The sequence below is a fragment of the Sceloporus occidentalis genome, unplaced genomic scaffold (genome assembly GCF_023333645.1).
Source record: "Sceloporus occidentalis isolate IW3139 unplaced genomic scaffold, rSceOcc1.0.p SCAF_5, whole genome shotgun sequence".
NCBI lineage: Eukaryota > Metazoa > Chordata > Lepidosauria > Squamata > Phrynosomatidae > Sceloporus > Sceloporus occidentalis.
This window is the reverse complement of record NW_028316985.1, coordinates 146,361,878-146,381,224: the sequence shown is the minus strand read 5'-3', so window position 1 is coordinate 146,381,224 and position 19,347 is coordinate 146,361,878. Positions and strand designations below refer to the sequence as shown.

General features: G+C 39.6%; 1 protein-coding gene across 4 annotated transcripts in view; it reads right to left on the bottom strand.

Annotated features, from left to right (window-relative positions):
• The window catches only part of MGAT4D (MGAT4 family member D), a 59,297-nt gene that overhangs the window by 6,004 nt on the left and 33,946 nt on the right, over window positions 1-19,347 (bottom strand). For 3 of the 4 annotated variants that reach the window (XM_089525762.1, XM_089525764.1, XM_089525765.1), the window contains exons 7-12: window positions 18,760-18,835; window positions 14,146-14,260; window positions 8,699-8,829; window positions 7,075-7,182; window positions 4,755-4,948; window positions 4,411-4,489 (exon numbers count right to left, since the gene is read on the bottom strand). In XM_089525762.1, the coding sequence (XP_089381888.1) occupies window positions 4,411-4,489; window positions 4,755-4,948; window positions 7,075-7,182; window positions 8,699-8,829; window positions 14,146-14,260; window positions 18,760-18,835 (703 nt within the window). Of the gene's footprint in view, window positions 1-2,125; window positions 2,253-4,410; window positions 4,490-4,754; window positions 4,949-7,074; window positions 7,183-8,698; window positions 8,830-14,145; window positions 14,261-18,759; window positions 18,836-19,347 lie in introns of those variants that run through there. The other variant, XM_089525766.1, reaches the window with a different exon arrangement.

Here is a 19,347-nt window from a genome sequence, read left to right as displayed (position 1 = left end):
GAATTGGATGTTCAATTGGGTCACACAGTATACAGAAAACCTACATACACAGGCAGATACCTACACAAGAACTCCAGCAATCATCCAGGACAAAAAAGAAGCACAATAAAAACACTGGTAGACCACACAAAAAGGATCTGCGAACCCCACTTCCTGGAAGATGAACTGAAGTACCTAGACTGGGCTCTACAAACTAATGGTTACTCCAGCTCAGACATCAGAAAAGTTGCCAGTCCCAGAAAAAAACATAGGAGTGAAGAAAAACAACCACCCAAAGGGAAGGTATTTTTACCATACATCAAAGGAGTCACAGACAGAACAGGGAAACTGATGAGGAAACACAACCTCCAAGTGATCTACAGACTGACCAAGAAAATTCAGCAAATGCTGTGTTCAGCAAGGACAGAAGAGACCCTCTTATGGCTGCAGGAGTTTACCGCATATTGTGTAGCTGTGGACAAGTCTACATAGGGACCACCAAACACAGTGTTCAAATGCGAATCAAGGAACACGAGAGACACTGCAGACTAGGCAAATCAGAATAATCAGCAATAGCAGAACACATTAACCAACCTGGGCATAAAATACTATTTGAAAACGCTGAAATTCTGGACCATGCCAATAACTATCAGGTCGGAATGCACAGGGAAGCCATTGAAATCTACAAACACCTGGACAACTTTAACAGGCAAGAAGAAACCCTGAAAGTAAATAAGTTTGGCTACCAGTCCTGAAAAACACCAAAATCAGGACTCAGCACATGCAAATGAACATCACTCAGGGTCAGGGGGTTTCCCATCAGACAATGGATCACTTATTAAATAGACACAAATCCTCCTCGAATGTCCTACCACCCTGAAGCTTTGCCATTCACCAACAGACCAACACACAGATTAACATGTAAATCACTTCCTCTCAACCAAAGGTCACAAAGTATATATACCTCACACACCTCCATGCCACCATTCTCTGAAGATGCCAACCAGATGCAGGCGAAATGACAGAAATAAATTCTTACAGAACATGGCCACATAGCCTGAAAAACCCACAAAAATTACCCATTTGATGTTACTTTTAACTGCCATGGACACATCCTAGGGAATTTGTAGTAGTGTTAGATACTCTGTGCTAGAAACCTTTACTCCACTTCCTTGAAATACAATACTAAAGGAGCTCCCTAGTAGACAATACCTCATGAAACTGCAAATCCCAGGATTCTGTAAGATGAAGCCATGGTGGTTAAAGTTGGATCACAGTGCCATAATTGTGTGTCATGCACATACACCCTAAGAATGCCCCTAAAAATAAACCTGTGTCATCATGATTTAGTGTTGTTGTTTTATTGTTATTAAGTTTGTCTTTGCCACCTTCATTGTTACTCTGTTGGCAGAGTTAGGTGCTCTACTGCATATCCAGCTGGTCCCAAGTGGGATCTTGTGCCACTTGCACTCTAGATGTCATCCACTTCTGTTTATTTGCTCTGAACTACTATGAAAAATAGGAAGACGTATGAATGCTACAGCATCAAAGAAAGCAGTTAAAAGTGATCGATTTAATACTACTCCCTCTTTAACTAAGACTAGGGCTTCAACAGGATCAATACCTTTGTCTACTTGAAGAATTTCCCCAATCTTTCAGGAATCCATTTCAATACCCACAAAAATCACTGAGGCAGTTTTTGAATGCCTGTATGCTGGGCCAAATACTTTGATTGCCAGTCCTCCTGGCAACGTGGTGGTAAAGTTTGTGGAAATGACTCATTGGACTACTGATCCACATGGGAATTCTCTCATGTGGGCAGCAGATGGTAGGCATATCAAATTTCAGATGGGACAGGCTTGGGCAATTGCTCCATTTTGTAAGTCCAACTGGTCTATTTCAAAGTTACAACTTTGTAACTAATACAGGTACTGTTAAATACTTTTTAACTTTCACAGAGCAGAATTATTGGCTGTATCCCATCATATGTCCCCTTTAATGTTTTCCCATCTCAGGCTATTACATATTTAAAGAGAATTTCCAAAACAATGCAATTATTTGATGTTCAGTTTTATAATTACAACTGATGATATTCCAATCAGTATACATTTCATACATGTTTGTGATAACACTTTTCCTTCCCTTATGCATGTAAAACAGAATAATGTATTCATTGCTGTTTCCAACCAAGCAATAGAAGGGATTGGGTTTTTCTTCTACTCTCCAATGTACAGTTCTGGCAACTATCAGTAAAATGCGTATCAATTGCATTTCTGAAATGTAAACAGAAATTTTAGTTACATACAACCAAATGAAACTTCTACAGAATTCACAGGCAAATTCTCCCAGTTGGTTGAGTGTCTGCCTATAATAAATACACAAAGTAAAGGGGGAGATACACTGTTGATCAGGAAGATTTGCAAGAAGAAAATCCACGTGGCAAGCCAATTGCCTTTGCTCCCTAATTGTTTATTTTGTTTGCAGACTTTTTTTTAATATGTAGGTGTGGCCCAAATCAACACCACTGGTATAACCAATAATTTCTTTAAAGTATGTGCCATCACACAAACATAAACAATGTCTTAAAAGCTTACTCTCTTGGGCAATGGACTAAAATATACAATCTTTTGTATTTTAATAAGAAAACTATGGAAAGAAATTGCTCTCTTAATTCTTACTTATGGAGCTGTTTGCATTTCAAGCTAATAAAGAATGCTATATAGGCTTGAGTCATGTATAAACTGAGACATTTTAGTCAAAAAATTGACTCAAAAATCCTGGATCACTTTATCTACTGATCAATATAAGTACAGCGGCTCTGCCAAATCTGGATCCACCAATTCAATCAACTATGGATTCAAAGTGGATACAGCTGAGGCATCACCACCTCAGTCTCTTTGTGTGCCTAGCATCACATGGTGAGTACTTGTTCTTCATGTTCCCCCATTTCTGGGGAGCCTGTCAACTGACCATCCTTCACAAGGCATATATTGAAGGCAGCCTGGATTCCCTCTTTAGGAGGTGCAGGTGATTTCTCTCCCTTCAATCTTGCTCAAACTCTGAAATTTTTCTTTTGTTGAGCAAATGGGCTTTTAATGCCCTCTCTTTATACTCTCCTTACACCCAAAAAAAGAAAGGAGGGGAACAGGTATTCACTAGGCCATCCAAATCACAGTCTGCTCCCCCCCCCCCCCCCAACACACACTTTTCTCCCAGCACCCTGGCCTGAAGATTGCATCCTGGTGGTCAGGGCTTCCTCAACTTTTGCTGCTGCTCTATGTCATTTTATTGAAAATCCATATTTTTTGAATCACAGCATCAGAGTTGTAAGAGACCACAAAGGTAATCCAGTCCAACCCCCTGCCATGCATGAACACAAAATCAAAGCACCCCTGACAGAGGGCCATCAGCTCTCTGTTTAAAAAACTCGGAGGAGACTCCACCACTATCCAAGGGAGTGTGTTCCACTGTCGAAAACCTCTTACTGTCAGGAAGTTCTTTCTAATGTTGAGGAGGAATATATTTTCCTTTACTTTGAATCTATTATTCCAGGTCCTATTCTCTGGAGCATCAGAAAACAAGTTTGTTCCAGCCTCAGTATGACACTCCTTCAAATGCTTAAACAGGGCTATAATATCACCTCTTAGCCTTCTCTTCTCCAGGCTAAACATACCCAGTTCACTAAATTGCTCCTCATAGGGCATGATTTTCAGACCCTCCACCATTTAGTTGCCCTCTGGACATGCTCCTGCTTCTCAACATCCTTTTTGAATTGTGGAGCCCGGAACTGGACATAGTATTCTAGGTGAGGCCTGACTAAAGCAGAATATAGTGGCACTATTACTTCCCTTGATCTAGACACTACACATCTATTGATGCAGTCTAGAATCACATTGGCTTTTTTTAGCTGTCACATCACACTGCTGGCTCATGTTCAACTTGTGGTCTACTAGGACTCCTAGATACCTTTCACATGTTGTCTTGTTAAGCTAGGTGTCCCTCATGCTATGCTATAGTATCTGTATTTTTTTGTATTCATGCAAAGTCCTGCAAACAAGCCCCACAGATACGAAGGGCTCACTTTGAGTTCGTTGGCATTGTTTTCTTTTGCTTTGTCTTCACAAACTTTGTCACATGTCCCTAAGTTTTACCCTCATCCATGGGTCATGTCAAAATCCATATTTTTTGCCCCTAAACCTGCCCTTGACTTATATATGAGGTTGACTTATAGTTTTGTCAAAATTTTAATCAGAAATCTCCCATTCTTATTTTCTTCTATACATTTTCACCTCCAATCTCCTTTCAGTGTATGATGGAAGGGTGCACTTGATCAGCAAGACTGGTGGTGGCAGAGTAGAAGTCAATTTAAACTGATTGAAATTATTGTCATAGGATGAAAAATGACTGAGTCATGTGAGCTGGGGTACTTACACCATCAGGTAAAACATCTACTGTTGTATTTAGCAGTTTGTCTCCCGGATATTCCAGATTTCCACTCCGAAATAAGTAACTGAAAAATACATTATTTATCATCTTTACTGATTCTTTTGTGCATGTATAATGTAAAACAGTTGAGGGAAAACTGTGAATCAAATGAGAGGAGAATTAAGACATAGGTTGCTTAATCCTTTCTTTGTGGGTCATTTTCTCCATCAAAATTGACCTCCCAAAGCAGCTTCTCTATCCATGGGTGAAATTAATTTCTTCAGACAAAACAATTTTTAGTGGTGGTGGTGGGGTATGATTAAATTTGTGCTGCATCATGTATCCCGTACCTTTTTAATTCCAATGGCTGTTGAAAGCTGAACAGGATGTAATCTCCAGCCACAGGAGCAAAAGCCCAGAAACTTTCAACTCCTCTATAAGCCTTCTCTAGAGTAAAGTGATTGAATGCTTTTAGGCTTGTAGACACTTTTGCAGGAGGGTTGACATGTGCCTTAAACAGTGAGTTTCTGAAAAAATCTTTGTCCTGTAAATCACAAAGGTATATTCATACGTAAAGGGAATTATCATGTGAAATTATTGTCAAACATAAGCAGACAAAATAAAACCATGATACTCTTTATTTAGTAAAGGCCTCAGTGGTGTCACTGAGGTTGGTGTCACCTGGTGTGTGTGTGTGTGTGTGTGTGTGTGTGTGTGTGTGTGTGTGTGTGTGTGAGAACTGCCTTGCCCTCCTTTCCCCCTGCCTCTGTTCACCTTCCTAGTCTGTTGCTGGAGGGGGTGGCGGGACAGCCTCCAGAGTGTCCATTTAGGATCCAGTGCAGCTGCTGGGCAAACAGGAAAGGGAGGCAATTCCCTTCCTTGTTGCCCAGCATCTGCGCTAGTTCCTCTGGGTGTACTGCCCCACTGGGTGACACTCCCCCTCTGCAATGTCACCTGGTGCAGTCCACACCCCCTTAGTGATGCCACTGATATAGGCTATATGTCTGTACTTCTTTCTGAACATTCTTCAGAAATATCACTACCAGTCATTACAGAAAACAATAGCTGTGTAGAGTTTTGAAATGTAAGCCCAGAATCATCCAGGAAGTATAGCCAAAAAAATAACATGTCCAACTTTTGACACACTGTGTTCAAACAGCCTGTGTGTATACAATGGCAGGAAAGAACAGTCATAAAGTCAGGCCTTACTTATAAGTTGCATCACATGTAATCCTACAATCCTCCAGATGCTGGACTACAACAGCCAACAACCCTAGCCAGCATAACCAATGGTGAGAAAGGGTGGAAGATGCAGTTTTATAGCATCTAGAGAGCCACATGATTTCCACCCCTGGCTAACATGCATTAATGAGATTGTTTACAGAGTCTAAACACATGTTCTCTCTCTCTCTAAATATATTTATGAAAGCAAGCTTAGTCAAGCAACTGGAGAGCCTGAAAAATTGCTGAAGCTAAGGTTTATGCTGTCATCCCACTTCTTCATCATACATGTTTGTTGTTAATTTGAACATTATCTAAACATGCCTTATCTAATTTTGACAACATCTTTAGGAAGAACTGTGTCCTATGTGGAAGGAACAGGGAAGAAAAATAGAGTACAAAAATAGAGATCACATCAGTAAGGAAAAGGAAAAACCGAATTAAAATTGAGGAAGCAAAACAGTGGATGTAGAGATCCATTAAGCAGCATTTCTAGCAATTCATATACTTGGGCTAATCAAGCTGAGTAGTTGAACATTTAAATCTTTGAGCAGTCCAGTTCCTCACGAGCTATTCATCTCCTTTGCCCTTTCTATCAGTTTTCTCTCCCCTGATTCCTCATGGGAAAAAGATACTTTGGAAAAACAGGCAAACAGATAGTCTAGGCAAGTGTCCCTCTTGCTGAAAAACTATCCTGTCTCTAATGGCAGCTCTGCACAAACAGTCAAACTCCAAATGACAAACATTATGGAGAATAACATCTGTGTCTAGCCTTTCCTTAAAGGTTTCATTCACTACTGGGCTGCATGGAGTTATCATTTGCATATGGGAGAGTGGGAGCCATCAAACTGCTAAACCCCATGTTTTCCAACTAGAAATGCTGGAAGCCTTAGCATGTAGCCCAATTTGATTCAAAAACAAGCTCAAACAGGGGCTTTGTCCACCTTAAATAAAACTCTGTTGCATTCAAACCAAAGCACTTACTTTCTTAGGTACCACTCCCCCACACACATACTATCAATCCATCCCTAAAAGGAAGTAATAGGCCTCTTAGCAGGCAGATGACTAGAGCTGGTATTTGTTTATTGCATGAAGTGGATTTCTTGTATGCACAACTACAGTGTGCCCACCCCATATGTGGGCTTCCCATGCACAGCTTTAAACTTATGTGGACGGCAAGCCCTGGATGTTAATATGGTGTGCACACTGGAGTGCGCAGCCACTGAAATGAACAGGCCACATTTTTCCCTTACACCGGGGCATCTGGAACAGATCCCTTGTGTATACTAAGGCACACTCTAGTTGCTGACCAAGGCTTCAGGGTTTCATTTTCTTTCTTACTGAACTGGGTGTCTGGTATATGGGGATTTGAACAAAAATTCAGGTTTCCCCATTAGCTAGCTGCATCATGCACTGAGAAAAGAAAGCAAACCAAAAATGAAATCTTACTTTCAAATATTGTATTTTTCCAGCTAAAGAGGAATGAAGTCCCACATGTTGAAAGAGAGATGGCTTATAACGGATACGCAAAGAGTCCTTTTGCCTTTCACAGTGTCTCTAGAAAGGAAACCATTTTGTGTCATAAATAGCAGAATCATCTTCAGTTTCTTTGAATATTTAAAATCTATATCCTTATCACAATACACTGTTATAATATTATATTCTACTTTAACTGTCATGGCAACATCCTGTGGAATTCTGGAATTCCATTCACAGGTCAACAACCCTCCATATTGTATTGTGTTGTGGTAGTGAAGCCTCTGACACTGAGCAGCTATAAAATGACAGAATGTTCACAAGTATTCCCAGAGCTGGAGAGATACAGTGGGCCCTGAGTATCGGTGAGGGATCCATTCTGGACCCTCTTCTGCAGATACCAAAATCCAGGATGCTCAAGTTCCATTTTCCCCAATGGTGGTGTGTGAAGTCCCATTGTCCCTAATGGCAGCATGGTCATATGCAAGCACTATCACTGAGGACAACGCAAGCTTGCCATCCACGAATGCTCAAATCAGCATATGGCAAGTCTGCCGATACCGAGATCCCATTGTAAGTACAAACATTCATTCTGTCAGTAAATTCAGGAGTTTAAAGAGATTCATTTGAGTTAACTGTTTAAACAATCCCAGGCTTTCCATAAAATAACTAAGGTCGCTAGAAATAACTGAAACCATTTAAAAAAAAATCAAAGAAGAGAATATTAGATAAAACTGAAATAACCAACCATTTTTAAATGGAATTTATTAAAAAAAAAACTACACAAGATTTGTTAGAGCAATATGCCTTTAAATATTTTGATTGACAGATGACACATATTCTGTGAGACAGCCACTGGCTGCTGAATCATGAGCACACAGCATGATGCAAGGTTGCTACAGGATTGCATCATGCCATGTGGTACTGAATGATGACTCAAAGCCAACATTCAATATAAGTGAACCAGAAGACTGGTCACATGTTCTGTTGTCAGTTTTGAACTGAGAGCTATTGTTGAAGCAGTAGGTTGTTGCTGTGAGCTTCCATGGATTAGTTTGGAGCTGGAGAGCAGACGATGGAGTTGACTGGAAATAAGAGAGGTGTGTATATATGTACTGTATAACATTGTACACTTTGCAACTTGAAGATAAGTCTCCAGAACTTTGGATGAATCAACCATCTGTGAGTTTTTCTTTTAAGTGTGAAAAGTGGTCAATGCACTGCCAATACCAATAGCTGTGTTTTTTTTGTTTTTGTACTCTGCTGTGTATATTGTTTTGGATGTAGCTGGGTGATTTTTCCCCAAACCGCACCAGGAGTTTAGGCCTTTATCCTCTGCCTTTCTCCCATCTGACAAGATTGCAGTCTTTTCATTTTCATTTGTTTTCATTTTCCCCCTTGTAGGTGACATAACTGTTGAAAGTTGGATTTCTGGAAGCTGATTCAGTTAATTATTTTGAACTCATCTGCATTTACCCCATAGCCATTTGCAAATTCCAACTGCTTAATCAGTATTTTTTAAAATATACATATATTAGTTTTAAAACTGTCACTCCCCTCCAAATGCAACTTACTTGTTAATAAATGTAGTACTTACTGCATCTTTTTCTGGATTGCAAACTTTAACCCCAAGCAAATGGTCTAGAAGCCAGTCAATTGGCTTATCTTTGTAGAACATCAAAAAAAAATCCACTATCAGTGGTAAATCTCTACACCGAAATAATTTTCCTGGAAATGCATTAAAAGAGAGAGAGAGATAGCAGGGAAAATCATAATTGCAATTTTACTTACAATGCAGTGAACCACAACAGTTATTCATTTCACTCTCTCAGTACCTACCTATTGCTAATGGTTTAGATTCAGTTGTACTAACAGCAAACCAATTAAAATGAATATGACTTAAGTCTAATTGATTTTGATAGGCCTAATAGAACTTGCTATGACAGAATTTGCTGAGGCAAATTATGCCTTACTTAGTATAGGGTTTTCCAGAGAGTACACTCTTTGTATTTTATCAGTCCCAGGCAGAGTGGTCAACTTAAGATGGTGAGTCTCTCCCTAGACCATGTTTTACTCCAGGACAAATGATATCATATACTATAGATAAACAGTTGGTTTAGTATCAAAGCCCGAAAACCCCACAAAAAACTATAGTTGGTTTAGTATCAGAAACAGCTTCTCAACTTTCAATACACAGTTTCTTCATTCATAAACATTTTGTAATAAACAACAAAGTTCAACGCAGCATTTCAAAGGCAGAAATTTGATCACAGCACAACAAAAATAAGCAGAACGAGAAACATAACATAATGGAGGAGGTGACAGAATAAGGGAATTTTCAGCATAGAATAAGTAAAGAGATAGTACAGGAATATTTTGTTAATCTAAATGAATTTAAGTCTCCAGGACCAGATGAACTACATCCAAGGGTGTTAAAAGAACTGGCAGATGTAATATCGGAGCCATTGGCAATAATCTTTGAAAACTCTTGGAGAACAGGAGAAGTCCCCACAGACTGGAGGAGGGCAAACGTCCCCATCTTCAAAAAGGGAAAAAAAGAGGATCCCAACAATTATCGTCCAGTTAGTCTAACATCAATACCAGGAAAGATTCCAGAGCAGATCATTAAACAGAGACTCTGTGAACATCTAGATGGCAATTCCATAATCACAAAAAGTCAACTAGGGCCTGTTACATACGGGCGTAAAGTACGCGCTCCTGACGCCTGTAACCCTAATACGCGTGGAGTGCATAGAAAATAGCGGCGCCCTATACACATGGGTGCCGCCATTACTATGTCACGACCACGCCGCCTCCAAACGGGGCAGCGCAGAAGTGATGTAGTGGGGCTGCGCAAGGGCGCCTGGGGCGCCCTTTCCACAGCCCCGGAAGGAGCTCCGTTTCGGAGCTCCTTCCACGATTTGCGTCGCTGGCGCAGCCTCTACATGGCTGCACCAGCAACGCAAATGAGAAAGGGGCCGAGCGGCCCCTTTCTCCACGTCCCCGCAGCCGTCGGGTGTCCTTGGGGCATGAAGCCCCCAGGACACCCCTTTCCAGGCTGTGGGGAAGCGGCCTTTTGCCACTTCCCCGTGGCCTGGGAAGCGGCAGATTGGGGCCTCAGAGGGTGCCGCTGTGGCAGCTGAGGCCCCGATCCGGTGGGGAAAGAGCCAGTTACAGGCCGCCCCAAACGGGTGGTCTGTAACGCGCCTAGGTTTCAGAGAAACGAGTCATGCCAGACAAATCTGATCTCTTTCTTTGATAAAATTACCAGCTTGGTAGATGAAGAGAATGCTGTGGATATAGTATATTTTGATTTCAGTAATGCCTTTGAGAAGGTTTCCCATGACATTCTTGCAAACAAGCTTGCAAAATGTGGGCTAGATAAGGTAACTGTTACATGGATTTATAACTGGTTGAGCGGCCGAACCCAAAGGGTGCTCAACAATGGCTCCTTTTCATCCTAGAGAGAAGGTACCAGTGGGGTCCCACAAGGCTCTGTCCCGGGGCCAGTGTTATTCAACATCTTTATGTTGGATGACAGAATTGGGGGCATACTCATCAAATTTGTGCATGATGCCAAATTAGGAGGAATAGCTAATATTCTAGAGAACAGGATCAAAATTGAAAATGACCTGAATAGACTAGAAAGATGGGCCAAAGCTAGCAAAATGAAATTCAACACAGAGAAATGTAAGGTACTACACTCGGGATGGAAAAATATAGGATGGGGGACACCTGGCTGAATGAGACTACATGTGAAAGGGATCTAGGAGTCCAAGTAGACCACAAGTTGAATATGAGTCAACAGTGCGATGCGGCAGCTAACAAGGCCAATGCAATTTTAGGCTGCATCAATAGAAGTATAGTGTCTAGATCAAGGGAAGTAATAGTGCCACTCTATTCTGATCTGGTCAGGCCCATTACTTCTATTTTACCATTTCAAAATATTACGACATCACTAAATCAACATTACTATATTAATATATTCCTCATATTTCCCATCATGACAGTTCCATTTCCTTTTGGATTCTGACATAACCACTGAGTTTCTAGGAAACTTTGCAGCAGCAGACCAGACAGCCCCAGTGCTCTGCACCTGACTTGCTGTCATATCTGGTACTGATACTCCTGTCGCAGCCTCCAACAATGGATGGGGGAGTCTGGTCATGTAAGTATAACCAGGAACCCCATTTCCACCTCAACAGACCACAACAGGGGTCTTCCCACCAGACATGGTGGTGAGGCAGTTGCAGGGTGCATGGTGGTAGTGAGTCCATGGTGTAGTGGTGGGCAGACAGGTAAACACCCATTGGTAGATGAAGAGAATGTTGTCTGTGGTCTGTCCACAGGTCTGTGGACTGACCTGGGACAGGATGTGGGACAGGATGGCATGAGCTTGGCCCATGCCATCCTGCCCATCTGCTTAAGGTCCTTGGCTTTCTGCCATCTGCTTAGCTGCCAGTAGGGGCAATTTTGCTGATCACAGATTTTTACTTGTCCTGCTTTCTTATCCTTTTGCAGCATCTGTGCATTTTGATCTTATTCTGTTGTTTTCCTTTGCATTTATCTGTATGTAAGGGTCACCAATTGGTATTTGTTCTGTATTCAGTAAATTTGGCTGAACTTCATTTTACTTTGGCATAAAACAACAAGAATTTTCAGCTAACTTCATATAAAAACTTACATTGGTTAGATCAGTGGTTCCCAACCTTCCTAATGCCGCGACCCTTTAATACAGTTTCTCATGTTGCGGTGACCCAAACCCATGAAATTATTTTCGTTGGTACTTCATAACTGTAATTAAATAGGTGTTTTCCAATGGTCTTAGGCGACCCCCATGAAGGGGTCCCGACCTACAGGTTGGGAACCACTGGGTTAGATAAAGGTGAATTGGAAGTCTTTCATTGATCTTCTCAACAAAGTCATATGGGAAAGAAGTGGTATTGGAAAGTTACTTTTAAGAGGAATGACTATACCAAAGCCACCCATAAATGAGTAGCATAACATTCTGAGTCTCAGAGCATCATCCTGATATGGGTCAGTTATGTATGGTTTCAGAATATTCTCCCACTTATTAAACTTTGAAATGGATCCAGCTACAAAAATTTACCTACAGAAAATACATCTTGACTAAATTAGAAATAAAGGATGTGATTTTGCTGAAAGTGACGCATATGCTAGCACTCTTCTGTACAAACACAAACATACACACAGCTCCCTTGAAATACTGGTGTAAGGTGGGTGATGAAAACACTCCTTGTGCTGTGATAGCTCTGATTTCTTTTTTTCCCCATCTGTTGAGACCTCCTCTTGACCTGTGAATGGCTGTATGTGTGATAAGGTTCTCTTGGTTTTGTTGGTTACTGGAATTTGAGCCCTTCTATTCCATTGGTACTCTTTGCTTTGTGTTCCTAATGGAAAGGTTCGATTTAGCCCTTGCATATCATTCATTAGTATAGTATCATGAACAATTAAAGAGGAGGATGAGTACTAGTAAAAATAAATTCATTTTGCCTGGATTTAAGGTATAATCCAGTGAAAACAAAGCATTTTGACTTTGTCCCACTGATTTCAGTACTTTAATTTCTATCCCAAAGGGATATTTTAAAATTCAAGATTGATTCAGTGCATCCACCATTTAAAAATGTCACATCCTGTAACAATCTGTAAGAGTACCTTTAAACACTAAAACGGCTAAAGATCAAATATGTAAAACTAGTTAATGTTGTTCCAAACACTTGCTTACACTAGTGTTTACGTTGTTTTAAATTCATGTCTCGGACACTGGGGATTATATATGTGTACAGACTAGGCACCTGCTGCTTTACTTTGGCTGCTTTTTTCTGCCATTGTTTGAACAAAGCAACTTAACAAAGGAAGTTAAATTTCTGCACAGACCTTTTACTACCTCATTTTGGAAAATCAAATATTTTCCACTGCATAACAAATCCAGAAGATGGTCAGCTACTTTGAAGGATATGCAATCTTTTGCTATGTTTCTCAGATTTTGTTTCATAGAGTCATAGAATCATAGAGTTGGAAGAGACCACAAGGGCCATTCTTAAAAGGCATTCAAACAAAAGCATATGCGCAAATGTGTAAGGAACGTCTTATTGTGCAAGAGAAAATCTTCAGTTTCCTTTCCTCCTGATATTCTGGATAATTTTTTGGTAACACAAGAAGCTACAAAGAGGGAGGAAGGAAACAAATCCTCTGTCATGTAAGCAAATGCCACTTGCTCTTCCCTGGATTCTCCTCTGATTTGAAATAATTCTGCTGTTTTACAATTATCCATGATGTAAGACGTATGTCTGAACTGTGCGCATAAATCCCACAGAAAGAGTTTGGCCTTTTACAGACTGCCAAAATAAAGCTGCTTCGGGTCTCTTTGGAGGTATGCTGTTTAAATGATGCATGCATCCTAAGAATCCGGAAGCTGCACCAAAGCTGCACTCCAGTGCTTAGGAATGGAGTGTGGCTTTGGCGCGACCTCCAGACTCTTAGGACCCATGCATCATTTAAATAGCATACCTCCAAAGAGACCCGAAGCAGCTTTATTTTGGCAGTCTGTAACAGGCCTTTATCTCCAAAATGTTGGCTTTGAACAAAATAAGTGGGTACATAATCTTCTGTTACTTTTCTTTCTTGCATTGTTAGCTGTTCTGTATTTCTTGTACTAAGATAAAAGACCTATGCCCACTTACATGGGAAAAAAGACTCAATGAACTATATGTAACCTAACTTTCCAATAGACACTTATAAGATTGCACTGTAACAATGGTTAAAGCAGAGTAGATTAGAGCTAATTTTTGGTCCGAACAGCAGTGGCCCCGAACAGTCAGTGGGATTTATATAAGCATTGACTTTAAAAGTCCCATTTATGTAATGGGTCTACTCTAACTAGGACTAATAATTGGAGTTAACCCAATAACAGTAAATTTGTGAGCAATTTTGTTAAGTTTTAAAAACAAAGCAAGCAGTTTCTCGTTACTCTGCTCCTCATTCTTGTTTAAACTGTCCCCTTGGTATTTTAGCTGTACTTACCAATAAACCCAAGCTCAGAAAATTCCAGGATCATCCACTCCTGGGACTCCTGTTGTTTGGCAAAGTCATTTATTATTTGTATATATTCAGGCCTGGCTATGATATCATCTTCAAGCTGGAAAAGAAATATTGTCTATCTTGAGTGAGCCAAAAGTAAGATAGTCCTATGTAGCCTTTTGGAGGACTGTGAAGCAAGTAAGAAGAAGACTTCTACAGAGACTGTGGACTGCTAAAAGGACAACTCAATGGGTCCTAGAACAAATCTAGCCTGAACTCTTTCTACAAGCTAAGATGACGAAACTGAGATTGTCATAGTTTGGTCATATCACGAGAAGACATGACTCACTAGAAAAGACAATGACACTTGGTAAAGTAGAAGGAAGTTGGAAAAGAAGAAGACTGCATTACAAATGGATAAATTCTATCAAGGAAGCCACAGCCCTGAGTCTACAAGAGCTGAGCAGGGATGTTGATGATAGGATGACTTGGAGTTCTCTCATTCATGGGATCACTGTAAGTCAAAGTCAACTTGAGGGCAGTTAGCAACAACAAATCCTTTCATTTTTTAAAAATAGGTCCAGGTCCACCATGCTGACAAGCTCATAAGTCCTCATATCACAGTCCTGGCCCACATAAAACAGCTGGATTTTAGAAGTGGTTTGGAATCCCTCACTCATTCTCTTTACTAGCTCCATTTAGGATTATTAGCTCAAACATTAGCATTTTCCCTTCTTAAAAAGCAGGCCAATTAAACTGACTTGTTGCGAAGTCCCTTCATTGGAACTGCTTTTATTTTCAATTAGTTTCAGCATAAAAATAAAGAAGGGATCTAGTAATGCCTTTAAGAATTGCCTATTTGTTTCGGCTAAAGTGTAAGCAAAGCATAATTCTTTGAGAACTCAATTTACTTGTTCAGATGTTTTAATCTGTTACATTTAATCACAGCTTGGAAAATTACTTTTCAAAATTTCCATTGCTCCGTACAGTATTTTAAACATTAATTCTTTGTGGTTACTCATTACAATGAAGAAAAAAAAGTTAATTTGTTGTTTTGATTGTTACACTGCTCATTAATTTTCCATTACTTTCTGGGTTTTTAAAAAATTATTTCATGAGAGGAACAACCCTTAGGATTGGTAAAAGGATGGCACATAAATTGAGAACTTCTTGCAAATTTCCTCTTTAAATCCCTTAAAAGTAACTTCTGGAAACAAATAGAAACTGTTAAACCTAACACAATAAAGTAACTTTGCTCTTACTCATAATATCACATTTAGAATCATTTTGTTACCTCCTTGCAACTAACCTTGAAGTACCTAGTTACAGTTAATAATATTACCTGTAAGTCATGTCTTCCAAGATTTGCAATTAATGACTTGATTTATATTAATCATATCAAAATGCTCAACTTCCTTCTCTCCTCCTCTTCCCCATACACTATCATTACCACCACCACCATCACTACTAGTGTCTTTGTGTGTATGTGCCTTCAAGTCTCTTGTCAACTTATGGCTACCCCATTGATTCCATAGGGTTTTCTTAGGCAAAGAATATGATCATTATACATTTTTAGAAGGCAAGTGAATTGCAACAAATCAGAAAACTGTTTTATGAAGTGGTATGAATGCCACAATAGCTATTGACGTAAAACAATACTCCCAATAGAAATGTTCCTGACTTTTTGTCATGAATACTGAATCAAGATGCTAAAAGCTGCTGTAGTTTTTAGTGTTTTCATTTCAGTTCCCTTGAGTATTGATAAAAAGCACTTTCTAACAGCTACTAGAAAGGAGATTCTCAAAGATGCTTTCAACTTTGGAAATGCATAATTATTTGAGGATGAAGCAGACCTAAATGGACACAGAAAATAATTACAATTCACCCATGGTGAAGAGGGATTTGACTGCTTGCTCTTATGGCTCCCATACAATCATTATCTATTCCTTGGCATGGCTAAAAGTCCCTCAAGGGCCCCCTATGGACTGTAGAAAACATGAACTGCAAATATGGACACAATTTTCTCTAAACCTCTGTCAGTTTTTTATGGATTAATAAAGCCTATGCTCTAGTTGTTTTTTTTTAAAAGAGCAAAAATGACATCTCCCATAGTAAAATGTTGTGGAAGATGAAACAGACTGAAGTTAAAAGAAAAGGCAGATGAGGGTTAAAAAAAAGTTGCTTTCTAGGACAACCTGAAGGAGAAATAGGAGCAATTAGTTCAGCTGCCTTTCTTATATGCTACCCAGAAGGTCACATCATTCAGCTTTAGGGATATGCAACATGTAACTTTCAGTGTAGTATAGTCAGCCCGGGCTGTATGTGGGCTTCCCAGGGAAGGGAAGGGCTGACTATATAGTAGTTTATTGGACTAGGGCTCTAGAGGACTAGGGCTTGAATCTCCACACAGCCACAGAAAACCACTGAGTGACTTTGGGCAAGTCATGCTGTGCCAAGTTTGGAGGAAGACAATGGTAAACATCATCCAGCCTTAGAAGGGGAGAGAGGTAGGCCAGTTCTATTGGGCCTAGCCCAAGTAAGATGAAGAGCCTTCCCTCCAGCCCATCTGCTATGACCATGGCCCCAGGGGGAAAGAAGAACCAATGAGCCCCACCACCATTCTCTTCTCTTTTTGTGTCATGTCTTTTTAGTTTGTAAGCCTCATGGCAAGGAACTGTCTAATTTTTTTAAATTGTAAGCTATTCTGAGAGCTTTTGTGGCTGACGAGCAGGGTATAAATACTCCAAACAAACAAACAAACAAACAAACTTCATCTGAATAAATTTTGCCAAAGAAAATGGATGATGGAGTCACCATAAGCTAAACTCAAGTCAAGTTAGGGAGTTGAAGGCACATTAAACAATGACACATCATTTCCCTTCCATGTCTCATTACCTAAAGGGAAAATAGTGAACAAACAATATGTACTTCTTACTGGGGTCATCTTTCTATTCCATTCCAGGAACAAAATTGAATTACATGGTTTTCCAGAAGTCTATGATTACTTGTCTTGCTGTCACCCACTTCTGTCTCTAGCTACCCAATTTCACTACTGACTTTATTGAATTAGACTTTTAGTACTTTACAGCCACTGAGAAACCTCCTTAACTTTTCACAGTTCATGGACAATTATTTCATTCATGATGCTAATATTGTTGATATTTCCTTGTTCCTCACTTTTCTCAGGGTCTGTTTTTGGAAATTATTCAATGGCAGCCACAGTGGCCTTTTAGCTAGAACTGCGCTCTACATGGGGCTACCCTTTTTACTAACTCAGAAACTTCAGTTAATCCAAAACCTGGCAGCCAGGCTGGTCACCAGAAAATCAAGAGGCAACCATATAAGAGTATGTTATTTCTGTGACATCAGCTGCTTGAGTATGTTATTTCTGCCTTTGATACCAAATTTTCTGTTGAAGATGTAATGACCAAGAACACATCTACTTTATTAACTGAGGTATAATACTACAGCACTGATAATTTGTAAGCATACTCACATCCAGCAATGCTGGTACAGTGGGACCTTGTTATATGCTGGGGTTTGGTTCCAAGATCCCCCGTGTATAACAAAATATGTGTATGCTCAAATTCCATTAAATATAATGACATACCAAAATGGTGTCCCTTATAAAAATGGAAAATCAAGGTTTCATATTTGAAATTTATACTTTTTTTGAACATTATCAAACCATTAAATGCTTGAATCAGTGTATAAAAATCTGTGTATAAGAAGGGCCAGGGCCGACTGTATTGGCATTTTATTTATTTATTTTGGTAAATTTTCTGCTCAAGCATTCCTCAATAATACTCTTCAAGTTGCTTTTTCTTACATAATACGGGTAGTTTGGTTGGCATTTCAACATGGCTGTGTTTTATGCTGCTGAAATGTCTGAAGAGCATTTTCAACCATGGAATATGATGTGGTTATTCCTCATGCTAACTCCCTTCCTTGAACGTTAATGCTACTGAAATGGGCAAACCTGACTATAAAAAAAGCAACAACTTATATGGTATGGCAATGGTACTTCATAATAAATAAGAGCAGTTCATTCATAGTAAATATATTCCATGATATGTAAGCACAAATCAAAAAAACCATGACTAGTTTAAAACAAAAAGATGTCAATGATGGCAGACAACACAAGCAGCAGTGCTCCGAAGGGCATTTCCCACAATGTCCCAGGATTGTGGTTATTGTATAAATGTTAAATGATATCTGAACTAAAGTACCAGGTAGCCCAGGGTAGCCATCAGCAGTGGATCATGGTTCAGCTGCATGCAAATATCAAATGACAACACAAGAGCTGCCTTAAGATAGGTGGTTCACTAAAATTTCATAAGGTTTTCTTAGGCAACAAATACTCAAAGAAGGTTTGCCATTGTCTTCCTCTGAAATATAGCCTAAAGCATCTGGTATTCCAAATTCTAACTAGGGCTTGGCTTCAAAGATCAGACAGGATCTAGTTTCTTCAGGGTATTAGGACTGCTTACAGAATTATGTATTACAGAAACAGAATATAAAGTATCATCAGAAGTGAGATAGATTAGTGTCTTATTTTGATCCTCAAGGCAAACCAGCACTAATCTATTTAGCTATGCATGTAGTATGTGAACATACCTGTAAATAAAATCTTCCCTTTGGTTGGGCATACAGCATTAAGAAGCTATAATCCAAATTCTGTTTTGTTCGCCACCTAAATATAAGCAACAAATTCTGGTTTTTAAAAAGAAGCTACTTTGATACATTATTTTCTTTCTCTTTAGCCAGTCTCAAAGAAAACTCATTATAATCTAGTTTTCTGGATGCAGCTCAGAATGGACATTTATGATTTGTTCTGTTTGATCACCTAAACTGAGGGAGATATAAAGGGAGCCTAGCCCAGTTGATCTTTCGATCCGGTCATCTTCCTTCAGTATCACCAGTCTTGGTATACTCAACAACCTGTATATACTCGACTGTAAGTCGACTTCATGTATAAATCGAGGGCAAGTTTTGGGATGAAAATTATGGATTTTGCTATGACCTGTAGATAAATTGGGGATAAAATCTAGGGGCATATAGCATAGGATCTAAAGGATGAAGCAAAGTAAAACTATAAATCGACCTCATGTGTAAGTCGAGGGCAGGTTTTGGGGCTAAAATTATGGATTTTGATATGATCCCTGGAGGGTAAAATATAGAAGCATATAGCAAAGGATCTAAAGG